At 39.6% G+C, this 25,165-nt stretch overlaps 1 protein-coding gene across 2 annotated transcripts in view; it reads right to left on the bottom strand.

Annotated features, from left to right (window-relative positions):
• Positions 1-24,312, bottom strand: part of BAZ1A (bromodomain adjacent to zinc finger domain 1A) — a 94,837-nt gene extending 70,525 nt beyond the window's left edge. For both annotated transcript variants that reach the window (XM_021719233.1, XM_021719234.1), the window contains exon 1: positions 23,781-24,312. In XM_021719233.1, the coding sequence (XP_021574908.1) occupies positions 23,781-24,088 (308 nt within the window). In that variant the 5' untranslated portion in view covers positions 24,089-24,312. The remainder of the gene's footprint in view (positions 1-23,780) is intronic.
• Positions 24,313-25,165: the final 853 nt, after the last annotated feature.

Genomic DNA, 25,165 nt, shown 5'->3' with positions numbered 1-25,165 from the left:
CAGCTACTCGGACGGCTGAGGCTGAAGGATCGCCAGAGCCCAGGCAGGTCGAGGCTGCGGTGGCCGGGAGCGGCCACTGCACTCCAGTCTGGGCAACAGAGTGAGACTCCAACTCAAAAAAAAAACAAACTCCAACTAGTATATTTGAATTAATAGGCAATCAAATGAAAATAACAGCTATTATATGTATAATAAAACTACAGTAATGATGACACTGAAGTACTGGTGAAAAGAAGGCCATATAGGTCAATGGAAGAGTGGAAAGTCCAGAAATAGACCATGATTCCATTTATGTTCATATTCTGGAAAGGGCAAAATTGTAAAGACAGAAAACAAATTAGTGTCTGCCAGAGACTAGGAGGTAAAGTCAAGGGTTGACTACAAAGAGATACAAAGGAATTGGGGGTGGGGGGAGGACTGATAGAAATGTCCTGTCTTGAATGTGTGAGTGACTGTATGAGAAGGGACCCAAAAAAACCCAAAATGATCTTTTCTGAGGGCAGGCCTATTGTAGTACAGGCTTTCCCTGCTAGGTAGATATTCTAGAAACCTATTGGAATCAGTGTACTAGCTAGTGTTGTTGTGAGAGGTTGCGTTTGCCTTCAGTGAATTTTTTTTTTGAGATTCTGTCAACATATTTGCCAATTTCATGATGGGTGATTTATGAGTGCACCTGCCCACAACGCACTGAGTGTTGAGCAGTTTTTTTTGTTTTTTTCCCCCAAAAACACCATGACCCTCATATGTCCTACCCTCCCTTTTCACCCAATCTTGCCCCAAGCAGCTTTTTTCTATTCCCCAGATGAAAAAAGACCTCAAAGGAAAATGTTTTGTCAATGTGGAAGAGGTGAAACAAAAAACAGTAGAAGCACTAAAAGGCATCAAAATTGTGAGTTCAAAAACTGTTTTGAGTAGTGGAAAAAGCAATAGGTGTATTGCATCAAACGGAGAGTACTTTGAAGTTGACTGAAGGTTAAGAATGTAAGAATAAGTGCACAATTTTTTGTAAATAAATTCTGGGTTTTTTGGGTACCTCTTCATATGTACCAAAAGTCAAGACTCTACACTAAAAAGGGTGAATTTTATCTTAAGCAAATTCTATAGATCTGATTTTTTTTTAAGAGTTAAAAGAAAACAATGTACTTTAGCAAACAAAGTTTTATTAATTTAAGCTACTCAGAATAAAGGTTTATCTGAATGTAAGTTATTATATAAATTATTCTTTAACTTAAAAACAGTTACTGCTTTTATAAAAACATGAACATACAGGAGAATGGCTAATTGGGGTGGGCCTATCTGTTAGATTTCATTAAGTATAAATTGGTCCTGCTGTCCTTAGAAGAAAACCTGGAGAGTTGTGTGTAATGCAAAAAATATAAAGGAAATCTTATTCTACAATTTGTCTCCATCACAACTATAAACATAAAAATCAACCTTAAACTCCCCATTTTGTAGAAAGAAATAAACTACACAAGTGTTCTCACAACTTGAGTTAAACCAATCAAATAAAGTCAGATGATTTCTACACATCAAATTAAAGTATATAAAATAGCCAAGTTTACAAAGTAATTATTATATATACAACAACTAATTAATATGACAAAATTATATTAATTACTACCTTCTCAAATTTTTCTAGCTGGAATTTTCTAGCTAAAAGACCTACTTGGAGACCCATTTGGGGGAATTCATACTATTTTATGCTGGGAATATTTTTTTTTACCATCTTTAGGGGACATTTGTAACAACAAAATCAATATGCTGACTGACTCACTGACTAGAAGGAAATAAAGACGCAAGCCTATCTTTGGAGAGAAAATGAAAAGATATATATTAGCCCATTCTAATGGCTAGTCATAGCAAATTATTAATGCAGGGTAAATTATTTGGCATTATAGTACCCTTTATTCATTCTTATTTGAATGGTAGTGAATAATCATTAGCCAAATATAACTTACCTATGTCCTCTTAATGCATTTACCTTATTCAGTCCTTATTAATCATTCATATGTATTTCACTTATCTTTGCCTTGCAAATTCTATCCCTACTACAAACATATACACCAATACACTGAGATCAATTATACACTATACTTATATTTGATTATCCCATTACAATGGTTTACAAAGATATTCTATTTAATTGGCAGAAATAAAAAATATGACTCAAGACTCTATCCCATCAAGTTTTCTCCTCTCTTCTCCCTTCTCCACCCCTCTGTTTCTAGACAGGGGCTCCCTCTGTTACTCAGGCTGGAGTACCCAGGCATAATCATAGATCACTGCAGACTCTAACTCCTGGACTCAAGAGATCTGACCCTCCCATCTTAGCATCCCAGGTAGCTGGGACTGCAGGCTCAAACCACTATGCCTGGATAATTATTAAGTTTTTGTAGTGATGGGTCTTGCAAAGAGATGTTGCCTAGGCTGGTCTGGAACTCCTGGCCTCAAGTGATCCTCCTGCTTGGGATTCTCAAAAGCACTAGGACTATGGGCTTGAGCCATAAGGTCCAGCCAGAGTTTTATTTTCTTTATAGCATTGATAAATACCTAAAATTATTCTTTTGACTTTTGTGTTTATCTCCTTTGCACTAGACTGCAAGTGGCAAGTCCTTGTCTTATTCATTACCTTCTTCTCAATGTCTACAATAGTATCCAGTGCACAATATTTACTGAATGGATTATATAAAATTTGCCTAAGCCAGGTAGGTGGGCTCGCACCTGTCATCCCAGCACTTTGGAAGGCAGAGGCAAGAGGACTGCCTAAGCCCATGGTTCAAAACCAGCCTGGGCAACATGGCGAGAACTTGTCTCTACAATAAATAAAAAAATTAGCTGGGCATGGTGGCGCATGTCTGTAGTTCCAGCTACTTGGAAGGCTGAAGTAGAAAGATCACCTGAGCCCAGCAGATCAAGGCTGCGGTGGCCGTGAGCATGCCACTGCACTCCAGCCTGGGTGACAGAGTGAGACTTTGACTCAAAAAAACAAAAACAAAAACAAAAAAAACTTGCCTATGTGTAATTTAAAGCAGAAGTCTTCAACCTTTTTGGCATCAGGAACCAGTTTTGTAAAAGACAATTTTTTCACAGACAGCAATAGGAGAGGAATCACCAGGCATTAGATTCTCATAAAGAATGCAATCTATGTCCCTCTCATGTGCAGTTTACAATAGGGTTCGAGTTCCTATGAGAATCTAGTGCCACTACTGCTTACCTCCTGCTGTGAAACTGGTTCCCAACAGGTCACAGACTGGTACCAGTCCACGGCCAGGGTGTTGGGGACTCCACTCAGAATACTCCCTACCATCTTCAAATATAAAAAAGTCATAAGCAGTTGCATTTCACATCCCTGAAAACTCAAATGATAGAAGACAACAAATAAATGAAATTCTGTTTTTCCGTATGCTTGTAGTCACCTTTTGTTGCCACTAGATAGCATTCTTTCATCTGCTAGCAAAATATCTGAACAGAAAACAGCTTAAACATCTCAGCATACACAAGTAAAGTAATTTAGATACCCTCTAAGTACAATAGTTAAGAATTTAAACAGCAGGGTAATCCATTTATTGAAGCTTTTTCCCCTTCAAGTCAATGATCAGAAGAAGATGCTAACTTTCAAATACTCAACAACATGACATGAATCATTCTTAAGAGTGAACGATCAAAAGTTTAATCTGACCACACTTTGAGAAAAATTATAAAATACTCAAAGTGAAAAGTAAATAGTGGGTATTCGATAAATGCATTCAACTATCATCTTTTAATCATGCTTAACTGTTAACCTTTAGTATTATTTTCCCACTCATTTATTCCTCCCAAACAGAAGCACAATGATTCTGACACTGCCTGTGCTTGAAGCATCACCACTCATAACCTTGGGCAAGTTTTAATAACCTCTGTCTATGGGCTTCTCAACAATAAAATGAGCAAATGAGCACCTATCACATGGCGATTGGGGAATTAAATAGTATAAGTAAGCTCTCCTAAGGCACCAGGGCCCATCCACACTTGAGGGGTGACCACTCACTGGCTTTATGAAAAAAATTAGTATGCATAAAAAGCATAGAACAGTGCCCGCACATGGTTATCTCTCAAAAGTTTACTGTTATTGTTATCATCTCCCTAAAATGACATACAGCAAACTCTCAAGAATAGTGACTGTAATGCAAGAAAACTGGGGATTGGCTAAAAAAAAAAAAAAAATGAGACATCACAGCTGGCAGATTCTTCACTTGTCTCTGAATCTATAGGAAGAATCTAGCATTTACTGGGTGCTTTGTGTGATAGGCACTATGCTGGGCTCCTAATAACCACTGTGGTAGAAGACTGTTGCAATTACTGAAGTGAATCACACCTCTCTGATCCCTTCCCACATTAACTCAATTTAGTCATGAGACTTGCTTTGGCCAACAGGGCAGTAACAAATAGCATGCTGAGGCGTATATTGGGCTTGAACATTGGGGCTTGCTGCTGGGAACCTTTCTAGCATCCTGGGAAAAAGTTGGGGCTACTGCCCTGAATGATGGTAGGTCATGTGGAAGTAGATTCCAGCCATCCTAGTCTGAGGCCCCAGACATGTGAGTAAGGTTATCTTATATTCTAGGACCTAGACATTCTAGTCTCAGCCAGGTCACCCCAGGCCACAAGAACATTCCAGATATTCACAGAATCATGAGAATAATGTTTACTGATTTAGGCTGCTAACTTTTGGTGGTAGTTAAACAACACAGCAAAAGTTAACCACTACAACCACCATATGAACACAGACATTATTCCAATTTTACAGACTGGGAAAGAAGATTCTCAAGACTAGCAAGTCAGTTTGGCTCCAAAGACTGTCCACCATACTCTTTGCATGCCATACTGTAAGGTTTTAGGTAAAAAGGGATTCTGGTGGTTTTATCCTACAGATAAAACCAGAAAGTAGTACATTATGCTCCAAGTGCCATATCCAACTCACTGCATGTTTTTGTATGGCAGCCAAGTTAAGAATTATTTAAAGATTTATTATCCAAAAAAAGAACTCAAGAGAATTCACTACAAAAACTATAAAATACTTAGGAATAAATTTAACCTGTATGCTGAAAACTATAACACTGATGAAAGAAATTGAAGACACAAATAAATAGAACGATAACCTGTGCTCATTATTAAAATGTCCATACTACCCAAAGTAATTTCAGGTTCAATGGAATCCCTATCAAAATTCCAACATGGTCAGGATATGGTATAGTGGCTCATACCTATAATCCCAGCACTTTGGAAAGATAGCAAGTCACCAGCTTTACAAAAAAAAAACACCAGAATTAGACTGGTATGGTGGTGTGTGCCTGTAGTCCTAGCTACTCAGGAGGCTGAGGTGGAAGGCTCACAAGAAGTCAGGAGTTTGAGGTTACAGTAAGCTGTGATCACATCACTGCATTTTAGCCTGAGTGAAAGAGCAAGATTCTGTCTCACAACAAACACTAACTGCATTTATCATAAAAATAGAAAAACAATCCTAAAAATTCATGTTTTAAACATTTTCAAAATAGTTCAAAACAAAAAACAGAAGAATATCTTGCAATATGTAAAAATAAAATGAAACTCAAATTTTAGTAAAGTATATTTGGAATAGAGTCATGCTCATTCATTTATATATTGCTGATGGCTGCTTTCGCATTATTATAGCAGAGTTAGGTAATTGTGACAAACACCATATAGACCACAAGCCTATATTTACTGTGTGGACTTTTTTTTTTTAGTTGGAGTCTCACTCCAGTCACTCAGGCTGGAGTGCAGTGGCATGCTCACGGCCACCCCAGCGTCAACCTGCTGGACTCCGGCGATCCTTCCACCTCAGCCTTCCAAGTAGCTGGAACTACAGACGTGCGCTACCACGCCTGGCTAATTTTTGATTTATTGTAGAGACAAGGTCTCACAAATTGCCCAGGCTGGTCTCGAACCCGCGGGCTCAGCCAATCTACTCGGTTGGCCTCCCAGATTACCAGCACTTTAATCTTTGGATACCCTCTGAATTTGTCTAAGAAAGATAACCTCATTTTTAAAACAGTAATTCAGAACCACAGGCTTCCAAGGCAGCATGGGAAATAAATGATGGTTTTACCATGTTCTCAAAATAATTCCAAGTACCTATGAAGAAAGTTGTTCATTAAAAACTGATCTTGGCCGGGCTCGGTGGCTCAGCCTGTAATCCCAGCACTTTGGGAGGCTGAGGTGAGTGGATTGCCTGAGTCCGCCGGTTCGAGACCCGCCCAGGCAACTTGGTGAGACCTCGTCTCTACAATAAATAAAAACTAGCCGGGTGTGGTAGTGCGCGCCTGCAGTTCCGGCAACTTGGAAGGCTGAGGCGGAAGGATCGCCGGAGCCCAGCAGGTCGAGGCTGCGGTGGCCAGGAGCGGCCACTGCACTCCAGTCTGGGCGACAGAGTGAGACTCCAACTCAAAAAAAATTAAAAAATTAAGAAAAAACTGTGATCTTATACACTGGCCAACTGGAACAAATTATGATGGAGGCAAAAAACAACATAGGATATTTTATTCAGAAGATCCTTTAATTCCTCAGACCAGAAATGTCTATTAATCAAGTAAATATGTGCTTTCCGACAGGGATTTAAGGTCAGAAGTAGCTATACAGTTTCACCTCTTTTGTAAGATGAGTCTGTAATATTCTCTTACCATTGAGAACTAAGAACTTCAGAGCTACTTCTATTCTACTTCACTACTCTGCTGATAATCAATTCAGAAAGACATAAAATGAAACAAATACTGAATGTCCTTTCACATTAGAAGTAAACTTCAATTTAGTTGCCTCTCCACATTTTTATCATTTTTCTTAAATAAGATCCTCACAGTAATGACCACAGTCCTGGTGGAGACTCAGCTAACTGCATTTGCCATTAGTGCAAAGAATCAATGAAGAAACTGCCATGAATACCTGGGTGACAGCAGGACCAGCGGTGGGAACCCTGGGAAGCCAAGTGAAGGTCACACAAGTCCCCTTAGAGACAGTGGGCATGAGCTAGCACGTGACCCTGAGCAGCCATGCTGCTGTGCTCGCTGCGACAGCTGGCCTTTAAGGATTCCCAGGAGACAGGGGAGGGCCCAGGACTTTGGGCTCTGTGGCAGAGTCTGACTCTCTGGCCTACCCCTATGGGAGCAGTCATTCTCCTCTTAACCCTGTAGCAGATGCAGGGTGCCACCCACAGAGGCCTCAGAAGATCGGCTGCCCCACAGCCACCTTCCCTGGTGCCACACAGCCCTGCCCCTTTTAGAGGGAGCATCCAGAGGGCCGTCACTGAATTTCTCAGCGTCTGTGAGGGAAAGCCCTGGGAGAGGTGAGGAGGAAGGTGGGGAAGACCAGGGTGAGGGTAAGGGATACAGATGGGGTTCTGCTGGTCAGAGTGGGGCTGCACTCAGGGTGACTAAGAACATCTGGGCAGTGGGGAGCTGAGCTCAGGTAGGGAGTCTTAGATGCTGGGGAGGAGCCAGTGAGGAGACGCTGGCCCTTAGCCCCCATCCTGGAAAGGGCAGGCACCAGCGGCCTCTGTCTCTGCTCAAGGTTGGGAGGATGGTGGCCACAGCTGTCCAGGGTCAAGAGGTCCTGACAGGCATATTGGCCCCTGGCACTACCCCCCAAAGGCAACTGGCCCTATAAAAGCAGAGCCGGCCTGAGGTGCATGTGAGTGTGTCTACTGGCAGAGAATATACTGGTGGGAGACCTGTGGGAAAGCTGGGTGGTCTCCACTATGGGGCTGGGGCAGGTACCTACCCAGCACCTCCACCAAAAAAATTTGCCAGAGAGACTAACCATGCTTAGCTCCAAGCATTTACCATTCAAATACTTTCTCAAGAGGCATTAGGCAGATGCTCCTAATGGCCACTACAATTTGAAAGCTCTTGAATGCTGAAGAAAATTAATTTGTATGGTAAGTCTAAACTTCAGTGAACTATTTTGTGAAGCATCAAGCAGTTGAGTCCATGCAGAATAGTTGTAACATAGCTTTACATGCTATTTGAATTAAGTATGTTTACAAACAGATTCATTTTCTATTTTCATTTACTTTTGTTACTAGGTAGAGATTTTCAGGGTATAAAAAGGGTTTCTCAGAAATGGACTCCCAATTTATATTACGAAGTAAGGGTTCTAAACTTTTTTTTTCAAGCATGTGCTACCACACCCGGTTGATTTTTTGATTTATTGTAGAGATGAGGTCTCGCTGCCCAGGCGGGTCTCAAACCCGCGGGCTCAGGCAATCCACTCACCTCAGCCCCTCAAAGGCGCGGGATTACAGGCTGAGCCACCAAGCCCGTCTGGGTTCTAAACTTTTAACTGTTCAGCTTGTAATTCACAATTAGGGGCCAATTAGGTTGTAAATCTGGGTTTCTGGAACATAAAGCACATCCAACAATATATAGACAAAAAGTGCTAGTCTAATTCAGAATTCAAAAGAAGTTATCCCAAATAGCCTCTTTAAAAAAAAATCAGAAATTATGGCTGGGCGTGGTGGCTCATGTCTGCACTTTGGGAAGCTGAGGCAGGAGAATTGCTTGAGGCCAGGAGTTCAAAACCAGCCTGAACAACATAGCAAGATCATATCTCTATTTTTTTAAAAAAATAAAATTATATCATCAATATATTAGGGTCATGAGAAACTAAAGACTGAAAATAACAATTGTGGAATGTTGCTTAGGACTTTCCTGGCAACTTGGAACTAAGACTTTTGACCTTAAAAGGTCAGTAGTGTAAGCTGACTAAATGAAAGCCTTCTTGTTGAAAAAGAACTATAAAAAACTTAGTATGTGTTGCTAAAAATTCTATATTATCTTTGAACCTAAATAGGAAGCCTTCCTCCTTGTAATTCTTTCTGCTAATTTTTTTTCTCCCTCAAATTTCTAGTCAGCTCTTTTCCAAAAACTTCTACTTGATTAATCCCACCTGGACCCAGTCATTGGTATCCAAACATGTATATGGTTAAATAAAAAGAACTGTATTTGTCCCTCATTTGTATCTTTTATGTTCACCTTACCTTCTCAATACATTTAGTATTTCCCTTTTGCCTTCAACATTAACACATTTTAACTAATTATGATCCACTGATAGCATTTAGGCTAGCAATATAAAAAAAAGAAAAGTATACCTAACCCTGAATTGTACACCACAATTTTAAAATAAAAATTAAAAGAGGGAAAAAAAAAATCAAAAGTTCATTTTCTCATTTCCAATTCTTACATATACTGAATACCTACTCTCTGCTGTATAGGTTTTTATACTAAATTTCTTTTACTTCATGAATCTAAATTGCTTAAAGCATGCTACTAATGTAACACAGAAGGTCCCCAGGGAATATACTTTACCCACTGAATAGTTAAGAGTTCTAGTTGGTTGAGCACCACACGTGATGCCTAAATTGATCAGTTTATGAGATTAAAAATAATTCTATAATCTTTACTTTACAAGGCAGTTCTAAAAATATCTAACTTTAGTCTCTTATGCTTCTTGACTAGGTAACATTTTGTAAATTTCAAATCCAAATGGTATGGGGATAATATTTAGAAAAACTTAGCTATAAATGAAATTCTTAGGGCTAGGTGTGGTGACACGTCTATAATCCCAGCATTTTGGGAGGCTGAGGTGGGAGAAACACTTGAGCCTAGGAGTTCAGGACTAGTCTGGGCAGCAGACTGAGATGTCATCTCTACAGAAAATCTCAAAATTAGCTAGGTATGGTGGCACATGCCTACAATCCCAGCTACTCAGGAGGCTGAGGCAGGAGGATCACTTGAGGTCAGGAGTTCAAGACTACAGTGAGCTATGATTATACCACTGTACTCCAGCTTGGATAACAGAGTGAGTCCCAGTCTCTAAAAAGAAAGAAAAAAAAAGAAACTCTTTGGGGCAGATCTAATTCTGCCATTTTACTGATTGGGAGAAAAAGTCAATCAGTCAAAGGTCAGATATTATTTGAAAGAAAATGCAGTTTATTTTCAAAGAAAGGACTCACACAAGACTAACAAAAGATAATAACTTCACCTATCCTCATGAAAAGGCAATATTCCAAGTAGGCTTTTTTGGAAAAAAATAATTTAGCCAGTTCATGCAAAACCAGCTAGAAATGGCACACATCTATATGTTCTGATATGAGAAGACATCCAAACAATTACTAAGTGAAAAGCTGTTTGCTATTTTTTTTAAACTTAGAGTAATGAAGGGACTGTCTGGAAAACACAGTCTAAGCCTTCACCTTTTACATTTTTCTCTAAGATATATATGAATATTTTACTTTAATAGAAAAACACAAATTTTTTAAAAATTACAAACTTTACTCTTGATAAGTGGAGCACAAAACATTTTTGAAAATTCTGAGTTATCCATCATGATCATGAGAACTGAATTGAAAACATCTAGCCCACTGCCCAACACATAGGAAAAGCTCAATAAGTGTTAGCAAACTTTTAGTTCTGCAATGTGTTCTAATGCTACCAAGTTTTATACTGACCCAGGCCAGTATAGATTTGCAATTAGTGTTTATTTCAGCTTCTCCTTTGCTATTAGGTGCCACTTTTTGCTGCTGTTGGTATGACACTTCTAGAAGGACCTTCTGCCACCTGTTGCTTCAAATCTGCTACTGAACTCTTTCATCACCCAGAGTATCCTAACTGTGCTTCTTTATATAGCAACTCATTTTCTTTTACTTATAAAACTTTCTTAGCTCCTCTAAACTATAAGTGTCTACACAGGGAGAGACTTTTTGTATTCTCCCATAGCCTTACTGTGAAAATCACTCAAATATTTGTATGCACAAATTGACAAAAGCTGTCTCTGCGACTAAAAAAAAAAAAAAAAGCTAAAAAAAAATTCCAGTTGGGCTTGGTGGCTCAGCCTGTAATCCCGTACCTTGGGAGGCTGAGGTGAGTGGATTGCCTGAGCCCGCGGGATTGAGACCCGCCTGGGTAACTTGGCAAGACCTCATCTCTACAATAAATCAAAAAATTAGCCGGGCGTGGTAGCACGCGCCTGTAGTTCCAGCTACTTGGAAGGCTGAGATGGAAGGATTGCCGGAGCCCAGCAGGTCGAGGCTGCGGTGGCCAGGAGTGGCCACTGCACTTCGGTCTGGGCGACAGAGTGAGACACCAACTCAAAAAAAAAAAAAAAAAAAAGATTCCAAATAGCGTGGGGCAGTTATAACACACTAATGTTTTAATTTTAGCATAGGACTTAAAGGCAGTGGGCTTCTGGGTAGCTTTTATAGTTTAATCAGAGGTAAAGCACATGGTTGGACATCGTGGCACTTACTTTCTGACCCAGTCTGAGGTTTTCAGCTTACTTTTAGATCTAAAGTTGTGTTCCAGGGCCAGGCGTAGTGGCTCACACCTGTATCCCAGCATTTTCGGAGGCCTAGGCGAGAGGATTGCTTGAGCTCAGGAATTCAACATCAACCTAAGCAACACAGAAAGCCCTCCAATCTCTACAAAAAAACTGTTAAAAAAATTAGCTCGGTGTGGTGGCATGCACCTGTACCAGTTACTCAGGAGGCTGAAACAGGCTTACCCGAGCCTATGAAGTCGAGGCTGAAGTGAGCATGACTGCAGCACTGCACTTTAGCCTGGGCAAGAGTGAGACTCCAACTCAAAAAATAAATGAATAAAGGTGTGTTCCAAAGAATTGGGACTGTTAAGTGGACTGTACACTAGCTAAATGGAAGATCATGTACCATATTACAGAGGCTCCTTAAGGATAGTGCTGACCCTCCAAGTAGGTAAAACTTTGGAATCTCTCCCCCTTCTCTGTAGTATCCTGCCTGTTGCACACTCTCATCTTTCTTCAAAATGCAATCCACGGCCACTATCGTGGCTATAATGTGTAGGCATCCACAGACTCTGAATATATCTATATTTCAATACATATTTGGGAATTCCTTCCAGACACAAAGAATGGTAGAACTGGTGAAGCAGAAGAGGTTAGAGGTGAAAATTATGCAGAAAAGCAGCCACTTATCCATAAATGAGTCGTTTTGAACATCCACTTCAAAGAATACATCAACATGCCAATTCTTACTTTAAGATGCTTGTAAGAATGTCTGAATACTGGTTGCCCAAAGATTATTTTACTTTAAAAAATGCACAAAAAATTTTGACTCTAATTTTTGGATTCTCTCAAACTCTTATTCTAGCTTAGGACTGAATAATGATTCCATATGAATCCAAAATGTTTACTTGTATGACTTTTACATCTTTTTTCTTGATTTAATTCTCTAGTTCCAGGGTGGGGAAGATGCACCTGTAGCTCCAGCTAATCAAGAGGATCCTTTGAGCCCAGTAGTTTGAAGCCAACATGGGCAACATAGTAAGAGATGCTGTATCTTAAAAAAAGGAAAAAAAAAAAAGAGAGAGAGACAGAATGATAATTCTATCATTCTAATTGAAACCTAGATGCTTGTGTATCATTTTTTAGAAGACCAAATAGGAATGCAGCATGATTATTTTAAAAAACAAACATATAAAAAACTATGTCTTTCCAAGATACTGAAAATACTAACTTGTGGGGTTTCCTTTTGGTTACGATAGGAACTTTGATTCCAAATTATAATGGCATAGAGTAACTGTAGCCTCCACCACTACTGCCATGTCTCAAAAAAAGAAATGAAAAAAAACTGCATTGTTCCCAATCAAGACATTCAAATATGAACAGGAGCTACATAAAATAGCAATATTATATAACATAGCTTTCAGAAAATCAGATTTTATTTTTTGAGCTGGGGGTCTCCCTCTGTCACCCAGGCTGGAGTGCAGTGGCATGACCATGCCTCACCACAGCCTTGACATCCTGTGCTCAGATGATCCTTCTGCCTCAGCCTCTCTTGTAGCTGGAACTAAAGGTACATGCCGTGGGATTAACAGTAGTCAATATCTGTCTGGGGACGGTGGGGAAGGGGAAACACCTCATCAATAAGGGTACCTGCACAATACATATTTATATACCTAACCCTTAACTGTACCCCACAATTTTAAAATAAAAATAAAGGCACATGCTACCAGACATGGCTAATTTTTTTTATTTTTCATAGAGATGAGATCTCACTATGTGATCTCAGGCTGGTCTTGAACTCCTGGGCTCAAGCAATCCTCTTAGCCTCCCAAAGTGCTAGGATTACAGGCATGAGTCATTGCACTCAGCCAAAAATCAGATTTATTTATTTAATTTTTTTTGAGTTGGAGTCTCACTCTGTCACCCAGACTGGAGTGCAGTGGTCGCTCCCAGTCACTGCAGCCTCGACCTGCTGGGCTCTGGTGACCCTTTCGCCTCAGCCTTCCAAGTGGCTGGAACTACAGGCACGTGCTACCACACCCGGCTAATTTTTTTGATTTATTGTAGAGATCCGGTCTTGCCAAGTTGCCCAGGTGGGTCTCGAACCCGCAGGCTCAGGCAATCCACTCACCTCAGCCTCCCAAAGCTGGGATTACCGGCTGAGCGGGATTACAGGCTGAGCCACCAAGCCCGGCTCAAAAATCAGATTTATGATGTCATTTCATCCTCTGAGACAACCCCATAAGTAAGGGGTCCATTTAATAGGTGCAAAAGACTCAACTTCAGAGAGTTTAAGCTAGGTATTCAAAGTGACATAGCAAATCATAAATGGAAGAACCCAAAACCATGAAGAAGGCAGAAGAAATAATTATATATATCAGCCCTACTTGAATTTAAATTCTATCTCTTTCTACTTGAAGACTAGAATGGAAGCTCCATGACTTTATTTTGTTCACTGCTGTATCTCCAGTGTCTAGAACAGTGTCAAGTATATAGCAGATCAGTAAATATATGTCAAATAATTACATACATTAAAAACATCTCTATTTCTTCATCTGTAAATGGAAAGAGTAAGTTCTTGCTTTCTACCTACTGATATAATATTTGCACAAAGCATCCAGTATTTAAGAACAGACCCAACTTCTAGTTAGTGTTCTGGTCACAAGACCACCAGCCCTCTTACTTCTCCTGTGGGCTGTGAGGAAGTAGCAGAACAAACATTAGAGCATTTTGGAGGCAAGCTGGGTGGTAACCAGGATGGAGGGTAAATAACCAGTTGTGCTGGCTTTCCTTCCCCTGCCTCAGCCAAGCAATCATCTGTTCTCTTTACTACTGTGTCATAGCAATGACAAGAGATCTTTTACAAGAATCTGTTAGCTAATTGTTTCTTTCAACGCATAAAGTCTTGGTGGGGAGGAGGAAGGACCTAATCTATACTTGTAAAGATGCAAAAAAAAGAAAAAGGGGAATAATTAAAAATAAGTGAGACAACAAGAAAAGAATATTAAGGTGACTAGAGTACCTATTCTACGTAAAAATGGTCCCTATAACTCTGCGTGCTCTTTCCTGAAAATCTAGGGATGACAAGTGATGCTAAGTAACTTGTCAAAGTTGTACAGGCAGTAAATAGGTAGTAGAGGCACATTGCAACCAAAGGAAATCTAGTTAATTTAGGCAATTTTATACCTTAATGTTATTTTAACTGAAATTTAAAAAGGATAAAGAGACAGGAGTACATGCAGGAACTCAGGATCTGAAGTTGAAGAAATCACAAATCATCTTTGAAGCTTAATTATTATATAAAAATTTAGGGCTGGGCATGGTGGCTCACATCTGTAATCTCAGCACTTTGGGAGGCAGGAGGATTGCTCAAGCCCAGGAGTTCGAGAGCAACTTGGACAACATTACAACACCTTGTCTCTACAAAAAAATAAAAGAGTTGGCCGTGGTGGTCAACTCTTGTAGTCCAGCTACTTGGGAGAGTGAGGTGGGAGGATCGCCTGAGCCCAGGAGTTTGAGGCTGTGGTGAGCTGTGATTGTGCCATTGCACTCCAGTCTGGGTGAGTGAGACCTTGACTAAAAAAAAGAAAATTATTATGTAGAATTTAATTTTCAATTAAAAAACTAGTCAACAGAAGAAAAATATTAACTACGATATAAATCTCTTAAGTCAACAGCAGCATTATCCCCCCAGTAAAATGCTACTATAATCTATTTGCAGAGAAATTAAAAATGTGTACTACAAACATATACATACATATACAAACTGTTTTTAATCTCACAACCCAAAAGGATGTCACTATCCAACAAAGTCAGTCTGACTTCAAAAGCCTATACTTTACTATCACTACCTGCCTCTCACAAAAATGTTCTCAAACTATAAACCAAAATCAAAGACAAAGGCATTCTACTAAATCCAAGTGTTAGATTAAGTCTAGCCTAAATCTGCTGCTTCCTTACATATTTTAAGTTTGGCCTACAGGTATCTCTGTACATAGTGAACTGTAACCTAACTGGATGTGTAAACAGACTATAACCTACTCTTGTAATAAGTAGCCCAGTCACAGCCAATCACAGAAGCCATACTTCAACTACTCACAGGTGGCCAACTGTTCAAACTGTGTTCAAATAAAGGAAATGCCAAAGTGTAACCAAACAGGCTGTTTCTGCACCTCAGTTTCCTTTTCTGTTCATAAATCCTCTCCAACCACACAGCAGCACCAGAATCTCTGAATCTTTCCTGGTTTGGGAAGCTGTTTAACTCTCAAATCGTTCTTCAATTAAAATCTTTTCAATTTAATTTGTTTTAGGTCTTCTCTTAACACAAGTGCATGGATTTTTATTGTATTTTTATTCTTTATTTCTTTTTTGTTTTGTTTTGGTTTGGTTTGGTTTTTTTTTTTTGAGTTGGAGTCTCACTCTGTCACCCAGGCTATAGGGCAGTGGCACGCTCCCGGCCACCACAGCCTCGACCTGCTGGGCTCCAGCAATCCTTCCGTCTCAGCCTTCCAAGTAGCTGGAACTACAGACAGGGGAGAGCTACCACGCCCGGCTAATTTTCGATTTATTGTAGAGACGAGGTCTCGCCAAGTTGCCCAGGCGGGTCTCGAACCTGCGGGCTCAAGAAATCCACTCACCTCAGCCCCCCAGTCTTTATTTCTTAACTATACTAATTTTTTTTTTTTTTTTTGAGTCAGAGCCTTACTCTCTCATCCAGGCAAGAGTGCAGTAGGACGCTGGTGGCCACCGCAGACTCAACGTGCTGGCTAAGACGATCCTTCTTCCTCAACCTTTCAAGCCGGAACTACAGACGTGCACCACCATATTTGGCTAACTTTGTAGAGAGAGGTCTCACCAAGTTGCCTAGGCTGGTCTGGAATCCCTGGGCTCAGGCAATCCTCTAGCTCCTGCCTCCCAAAGTGGTGGGATTATAGGCGTGAGTCACCTTGCCCAGGCCATTATTCTTAGCATATACTCCAGAGATCTTTTTACACTGATTGCACATTTAAGAAAAAAAACAAAAAATGAAACACAAAAACACCTACAGCAGTGTAACAAAGCTTAACATGCATGACATTTAATATATATCTTCCACAAATACACTGATGACAACTCAAAAGAAAAATGAGCAACGGACCTAAACAAGCAAACTAAACACTGAGGTATCATCATATTTAGCCAAGGTTAAAACACTAAAAATATTCGGTGCTTGTGCAAATGTAGGGAACCCAGGCCTAGCCTCAACACCACACTGAACTTGGATGTTCCTGAATTACTTTATTCATAATTTAATTGATCAAGTCTACATGTTTGCCTCTCCCTTAACTGAACTCCTTAAGAGCACCTTAATCCTTTCCACATCCCCAATATACCCAGCTCAGTATCTAGCCTGTAAGAGGCACTTATGAATAACAAAAACGTGTCCGTGAAGCACAAAAAAAAAACACATTGAAAAAATAACTGATTTGACAGCAAAGATGGCTAAATGTTGCTAATATTATTTCCTGAGGCTTCCATACCTTTTCTTTAAATATAGCTGGAGAGAAGTACTGCACAGCTCAATGTAGGCTTGATCTCCCACAACAGTCTCCCAAGTATCTGGGACTGTATGCATACAACGTCACATCCAGCTAATTTATTTTTATTTTTTTAGAGACAGGATCTTGTTGTGCTGCCCAGGCTAATTTTAAACTCCTGGCCTCAAGGGATCCTCTCACTCAGGCTCCCAAGTAGTTGAAATTACCAGAGTGATTTGACCAGGCATGGTGGCTGGGAGCTGCAGGTGAGAGGATTGCCTGAGTCCAGAGTTTTAAGACTTGCCTGGGCAACTTGGAGAGACCTCTACAATAAATTTAAAAATTAGTCAGTTGTGGTGGTGTACACCTGTGGTTCCAGTTACTTGGAAGGCTGAGGCAGAAGGATTGCCTGAGCTCAGCAGGTCAAGGCTGCAGTGGCTGTGAGTGTGCCACTGCGCTCAAGCCTGGGTGACATAGTAAGACTCCTACTCAAAAAAAATAAAATAAAATAAGAGAAATTACCAGAGTAAGCCAGGTTTCTCCACATACCATCCACTAGAAGCAAAAAGCTGAGGAGTCATCCATGATTTCCCCTTTACCACATTATCCTGCCCAACTCATCATCCAATCCATGAATAAATCCCACTAGCTTCTCATTCAAAATATTTTGAATCCGTCCAATTCTCTCCATCTGCTCTGCTGCCATCTGACTCAAAGTTCCTGTTTGTACTAGAAAGGTCTGTTTTAATGGCCTCCAAATGGCTAAGGTTTCCATATTTGACTTCCTTCTAATCATTTCACCAAACAACAGCCAAAGCAATATTTTATATTATATTCACCTCAGGGCCTTTCTGTCTGTCTAGAGGGTTCTTGGTACTCTTGGTTCCCTCTCCTCATTCTGGTCTCACAGCAAGTATCACTTCCTCAAAAGCATTCTTGCCATCCTAGCTCAAGTGCCAACCACTTCCCCTACCATTCTTTACCATACCATCGCTTTCAGAGCACTTCCATTTGAAATTTGTTTTGCATTGCTTATACTTGTTTCTCTCTCACCACTATTACCTAATATTCACTCAACAAATACTTACTATGCTCACCTATGATGTACCATTTTAAGTGCTAGGATACAACAGTGAACAAAAATTGCTGAGCTCATGGAGCTTATATTGTGGTAGAGAAGACTACCGTTAAGCAAAATTAATAAGTAAAATATTTCAGATAATGCTAAGGAGGAAAAAAAAGCATGGAAGGGAGATACACAATGTTGGGGCTAGGACTGAACTGCATTCTTAAAAATTAAGATGGCTAATTTTATGTTAAGTATATTTTGTTTTTGTTTTTGTTTTTTTGAGTTGGAGTCTCACTCAGCCGCCCAGACTGGAGTGCAGTGGCCCTCCCGGCCACCGCAGCCTCGACCTGCTGGGCTCCGGCGATCCTTCCGCCTCAGCCTTCCGAGTAGCCGGAATTACAGGCATGCGCTACCATGCCCGGTTGATTGTTTTGATTTTTATTGTAGAGATGGGGTCTTGCTGCCCAGGTGGGTCTCGAACCCGCGGGCTCAGGCAATCCACTCACCTCAGCCTCCCAAAGGCACGGGATTACAGGCTGAGCCACCGAGCCCGGCTTGTTAAGTATATTTTACTACAATTTTTTTAAAGTTGGGGGGCAAGGACATGCTGAATTTTAGATACGATGGATAAGCAGGCTTGAATAAGAAAGTGATAGAGGAAAGATATGAAGAAATAAGAGAACTCAACATGTTGATACCTGGGGAAAAGAATTCCAGGAAAAGAAAAAAATAAGTGCAAAGGCCTTGAGGCAGGGATCATGTCTGGCACATCTGAGAAGCTGCAAGTGTGTTTGGCTTAGTGAGTTGGGTGAGTTCATCTTCTGTCCACAGTACCTAAATCAGTGTCTGGTATAAAGAAGGAACTCAAATATATGACTATTGTACAGAAGCAAGACAGGCATGTACAGGTACATTCCTTTAAAGTAGACTATATTACTGCACACCTCATAGGGCAGTGTGGTTGATTTACAAGATCTACAGAAAAATAAATTAACAGCATTACTTAATCCTAAAGGAAGGAGGTTTTCAATTATTTCTGAAGATCTTTCCTGGTGACTTTCTGCTTTGGACTGAAAGTTTTAATTACTTAGCTTAAAAAAGTACTAAATTTTCACTGGCTTCTTGAGTCCTCTTTCCACCTAACTCATACTTGATCCTTTTAAATCATGACTTTCCTGTATTTTATCATCCCCGATTAACCTCCTTCTTCATATCCCTTAGCATTTTGCTTTTATTATTTTTGCCTTACCTACTGTCTTTTCAACAGTGCTCATTTCAAGTTACAGAAAGGACAAACAAAATAACTTGGTAAGGCAGCAGCCATTAGGATGTATTAGTAAAATATATATACACAAACTCTAACCCAAGCTGCCTCCAGGCTCTAGTCTCAAGTTCCACAACCTTCACCCTCCCCAAAAGTTCTCACACTACAGTACCTGTAATCTCAGTGATTTTAGGAACAAAGGACCTAGGGAGTGAATCTAGTAACTATAAACATTCTTAGATTTTAGAAAACAATAAGTAGGCACTGAAATTATGTTATGTTCTTATAAGCATTTTTAAGATTAATCCAGATTGGGCGCGGTGGCTCAAGCCTGTAATCCCAGCACTTTGGGAGGACGAGGTGAGGAAATTGCCTGAGCCTACAGGTTTGAGAACAGCCTGGGAACCTTGGCAAGATCTCATCTCTACCATAAATCAGAAAATTAGTCAGGCGTGGTAGCGTGTGCCTGTAGTTCTGGCTACTTGGAAGACTGAGGCAGAAGGATCACCTGAGTCCAGCAGGTTGACGTTGGGGTGGTCATGAATGTGCCACTGCACTCCAGCCTGGGCGATGGAGTGACTCCAACTCAAAAAAAAAAAAAGATTAATCCAATTCTATGCTTAAATAGTTAAATGTTTAGAACAAGAGTTTCATACATTTTTAAAAATAGACACATCCAGAATGTTGTATTAAGTGAGGAAAAATTCAGGCATGATCACTAATTAAGAATGACTAATATATATTAAGGAAGTCTTAAATTTTATCCAAAAAAACCACCAATTTTTTATACTTCACAATCTACGTTTCTTAAACAGGAAAGCGTTTCCTAAAGAGTTAAAATAAAATTGTTATTTCCAGGTTTTCCCTTTCTATAATGTATTCCAGTTTACTACTATTACCAACAGCTACAACTACTTCAGGTCCATCTTTAAGATACAACAAAAAAAGTTATGCAGGCCAGGTATGGTGGCTCACGCCTATAACCCCAGCACTTTGGGAGGCCAAGGTGGGAAGATTGCCTGAGGTGAGGATTAATTCGAGACCAGCCTCGGCAATATGGCAAAACATCACATCTACAAAAAATAAAAAAATATTAACTGGTGTAGTAGCATGTGCCTGTTGTCCTAGTTACTTGGGAGGCTGAGATAAGAGGATCACTGAGCCCAGGAGATTGAGGCTGCAGCTACTGCACCCTAGCCTGGACAACAGAATGAGACACTGTCTCAAAAAAATAAAAATAAAAAATAAAGGAGTTATGCACAAAACCACTGTGCTACCACATTTCTAGAGTTAAGTTGTATTCCCAATGTTAAATGATTTATGTATCACAATGATTTATAAATTAAACATTTTGGCAAAAACAAAGGAGAAAAGAATTGTCATGGTACTGGCTGGGAACAGTGGCCCACACTGTAATCCTAGCACTTTGGGAGGCTGAGGCAGGAGGACTGCTTGAAGCCAGGAGTTCAAGACCAGCTTGGGAAACATAGCGAGATCCTGTCTCTACAAAAAATAAAAATAATAATAATAAAAAAGAATTGTTCATACCCCAAACATGGCCCTATTATATTCCCTTTGGTAATATAGATCAAAACATAAAAATCTATTTTCTAGGTATATCACTGAAAGTATACTTGAAAACAGTATTTATAATATGATTCCTTTTTTTTTTAAAGATGGGTATGATTCAGGGTTAGGTATACAAATGGTCATTGTACAGGTAAAGTTTGGGCCTCACTTTGGTCCCCACTTCACCTGGTTTGAGATCAGGTATACTTATTGATGAAGTATGCTTCTTCCCCCACCCCACCCCCCACACCCCTGGCAGTTTCCCGCTACTGCCAATCCCTTTCTTATGGTGTTATGATAATTGTTCAGGATCCACTTATGAATGAGAATATGTGGTACTCAGTTCTTTGTTTCTGTGATAGATCACTGAGTATTATAGACACTAAAACCATCCAAGTTGCTGCGAAGTTCATAATTTTGTCCTTCTTTATGGCTGCTTAATACTCCATCGTGTATATGTACCATATTTTTAAAATCTAGTCCAACCTGATTTTTTTTTTTTGAGGTGGAGTCTCGCTGTCACCCAAGCTGGAGTGCAGTGGCACACTCGCAGTCACCACAGACTCAAACTGCTTGGCTCAGGCAATCCTTCCCCCTCAGCCTTCCATGTAGCTGGAGCCACAGGCGCATGCCACCATGTCCAGCTAATTTTTTATTTGTTTATTGTAGAGACGAGGTCTCGCCAAGTTGCCCAGGCTGGTCTCAAACCCACAGGCTCAGGCAATCCACTGCCCTCAGCCTTCCAAAGTGCTGGGGTTACAGGATGAGTCACTGAGCCCAGTCGATTCTTTTTTTAAAGAGAGTATTTTCTTGGTGGGATTACTGATGACATATTAATTTCCCCTTTTTATTTATATATAATTTTTTTTTCTTTTTGCAACAGAATCTTGTTCTGTTGCCCAGGTTGAGGTACAATGGTGCTATCATAGCTCATTGCAGTCTCAAACCCCTGGGCTCAAGTGATCCTCCCACCTTTGCCTGAGCAGCTAAGACTGCAGACTGTTTATATTTTTTGTGTGTTCTTAAAATTAAAGATATAATTTTTCCAAAAGTCAATGGAAATTAAAAAAACACTCTTTCCATGTTTACCATTTGCTGCTTCCACATTTTTAAAAACTTACTCAATTACTTGCTAAAATAAAGTCCAAACTAGTTTAGATCTTAATATAAATATCTGCTTGGCTTTTTAAAATTCAAATAGCATTTAACATCTAAAATGGATTATGTTAATTTGTTAAGACATTATTCTAAAGTTACATATAAACTTGTAATGATTTACTAAAATAAGATAATAAAGAACATAAGTAACTTTTGATTGCTAAAGTATAAAATACAGGAAAAAAACATTTGTATTCAGGTCAGTAATGGGGAGGGATATCCAAGAAACATAATCACTATCTCCAAAAGTCAAGAGGCTACAAAAAGTTTTGTTTTTTTTTTTGAGTTGGAGTCTCACTGTCGCCCAGACTGGAGTGCAGTGGCCGCGCCCGGCCACCGCAGCCTCGACCTGCTGGGCTCCGGCGATCCTTCCACTTCAGCCTTCCAAGGAGCCAGAACTAAAGGCGTGCGCTACCACACCTGGCTAATTTTTTTGATTTTTTATTGTAGAGATGAGGTCTCGCCTGCCCAGACCCAGGCAATGCACTCACCTCAGCCTCCCAAAGGCACGGGATTACAGGCCGAGCCACCGAGCCCGGCTTAGTTTTAACACAGATAGACTGGGCGTGGCTCACGCTTGTAATCCCAGCACTTTGGGAGGCCAAAATAGGAGGATTTTTTGAACCCAGGAGTTCAAGACCAGTCTGGTCTACACAGCAAGATCCTATCTCTACAAAAAAATCTTAAAAATAGCTGAACATGGTGGTATATGCCCAGTCTCAGGTACTCAGGAGGCTGAGACAGAAGGATCACCTGAGCCCAGGAGGTCAAGGCTGCAGTGAACTGTAAGTGTGCCACTGCTCTCCAGCCTGGGCGACAGAGTGAGACTCCAACTCAAAATTTTGAGTTGGAGTCTCACTCTGTCACCCAGACTGGAGTGCAATGGCCACTCCCGGCCACCGCAGCCTTGACCTGCTGGGCTCCGGCAATCCTTCCTCTTCAGTCTTCCAAGTAGCTGGAACTACAGGAGCGTGCTACCACGCCCGGCAATTTTTTGATTTATTGTAGAGATGAGGTCTCACCACGTTGCCCAGGCGGGTCTCGAACCCGCGGGCTCAGGCAATCTACTCACCTCGGCCTCCCAAAGTGCTGGGCTTACAGGCTGAGCCACCAAGCCCAGCCTAAAATTTTAATGTAAATAAAGTTTATTATCTGTCAGTGACTAGCCAATTACAAATGCTTAAGACTTCAGGAAAACACTGATAACTTTAATTTCGCGTCAGATATTATGTCATTTTCAAGTATGAAAAATCCACCCTATTCCTGAAGACCTAGATAAGAGAGGAGCACTAACACTGAATTGTATGCTTCATATGGGGTAACTGTATGGTATGTAAATTATATCTCAATAAAACAGTGTGAAAAGGTTTAAAAAAAAAGAGAGAGAGAAAACTTAGTGGAGTATAAAAGACTCAGTCCTTGTTTTGTTAAATGAAATACTAAAGACCGTCAAGAAATATAGGCATTTAAAACATTAGGTAACATAATGACATAGTAGATATCATTATCTAAGATTTTCTACTCTTAAAGATGGAACTTTCAGATAATGAGACTTATTCCACAGTAAATTAAAGAGAAGGAAGTTGTTTTATACAGCAGTAGACTAATCTCTAAGATCTTTTAAGTGAGAAACGATAGAAGTATGTTACCTTTTGCATTAAAAAGAGAAGCAATTTGTATATGTATGTGCATGTGCATGTTTTTGGTGGCATATGCATAAACTAGCTTTGGAAAAATATACAAGAAACAGTTAATACTGGGGCTATCTATGGGTAACAGGATAGCTATAGCATAGTAGAAGGGAAGACTTCCTTAGGGCACCATTTTGTGTGTTCTGAATTTTGAGCAATGTGAATGAATATAAACTTATCAAGAGGAAAAATTAAAAGTACTTTACCTTGCACCATTGTTCCTAATGACTTCCACAGTTTCTCCAACAAAATATCGATCCTTGACATATGCAAAGATATCATCACAAATTTCATGTAAGCGTGAACGATGGGTAAGGTTGGTCAAGTATAAAACTGGAATAATTAGTGGTTCTGGAAAACTCTGAAGATTCTGTCTTGCTTTTTTTTCTGACTCAAGTGCTTCCTGATACGTCAGTCCAGGTCTACCCGTCACAGCACAACTCCACACAAGGCTGTTGCACAGAATGGTTCGTTCAAAAAAGTCACTGATTAAAAAACAAAAACAGAAACCCATTACCTATCATTTCACAGATTTTACATTAAAATTTGATACCTTTATCAGCTTCTTTTTGTGCCTTTAATGCAAAAATTTACACAGAATCACAGAACTCAAACAAAAATTTGGTAATTGGTCGATATACACATTAATATGAACCTAAGAAAAAGTGTATTTAAACTTGACATTAGTATTTTGCAATTTAAAGGCACATCAGCCAAAACTGGACTTTGAGTTCCATCAGTTTTGAAATTGGAAGTAAAAATGAAAATGAATTCAGCCTTTTTTCTCCTTTAACTATTAAGCTTTCTGTTCCATAGTCAGAACGCTAGAGTTAATTCAAACGCTAATTACAAATTTTTTAAGGGCTTTGATATAACAGTGAAAAACTGAGAAACCTAAATCTAACAATAATAAAAAGGTTAAGTAAGTTATAGTACTTCATTAAAAAGTATAAGAAAAGTTCTTTAAAAATATGCTAATGGGAAAAAAACCTATTTCCAGTTTGATCCCTTATAGTTTTTGAAAGTATACAGTGATCTCATTTGTGTTTAAAAAAAAAAAAAAAAAAGACAAAGAGGAAAAAAAAGAAAAATTTCCTTTGCAAGCACAGAAGAATTCTGGAATGTTATACAAAAATCAAAGCCCTTTGTTCCAAAGTGGACAGAACTATTAGGGTATAGGGATAAGACTGGAGAGTTGTCCTACTCAGTCCTCTTCTGCACTGTTGGAATGTTTTAGTAAGAGTATTTACTTATCTTCAAAAAGTCTATACAGTCTCTTTTAAAATGCAAGAGATCTATAACATAGAAAGATTTCTAAGGCATACTGAGTAGAAAAAAATTCAAATCATTGCCTACACAATCCCATGTACATAAATTATAATGATCACAGAAAGCATGTATTTATCGACATACTATAAACATATACTCTTTATGGAGAAAGGAGGGGAGAACTGGGAAGAAAGGAAAAGAAAAACTTTGTGATACTAAATATTTCTATATTGTTTGAATTTTTATGATAAGCATTATTCATATATAACCTTGCAGTCAAATTTTTTTTTTTTTTTTTTTTGAGTTGGAGTCTCACTCTGTT

The sequence above is a fragment of the Carlito syrichta genome, unplaced genomic scaffold (assembly GCF_000164805.1).
Source record: "Carlito syrichta isolate Samal-C Ts95f unplaced genomic scaffold, Tarsius_syrichta-2.0.1 Scaffold314334, whole genome shotgun sequence".
Classification (NCBI taxonomy): Eukaryota; Metazoa; Chordata; class Mammalia; order Primates; family Tarsiidae; genus Carlito; species Carlito syrichta.
Note: the sequence above shows the minus strand (reverse complement) of the source record. Positions and strands in the feature narration are given on the sequence as shown.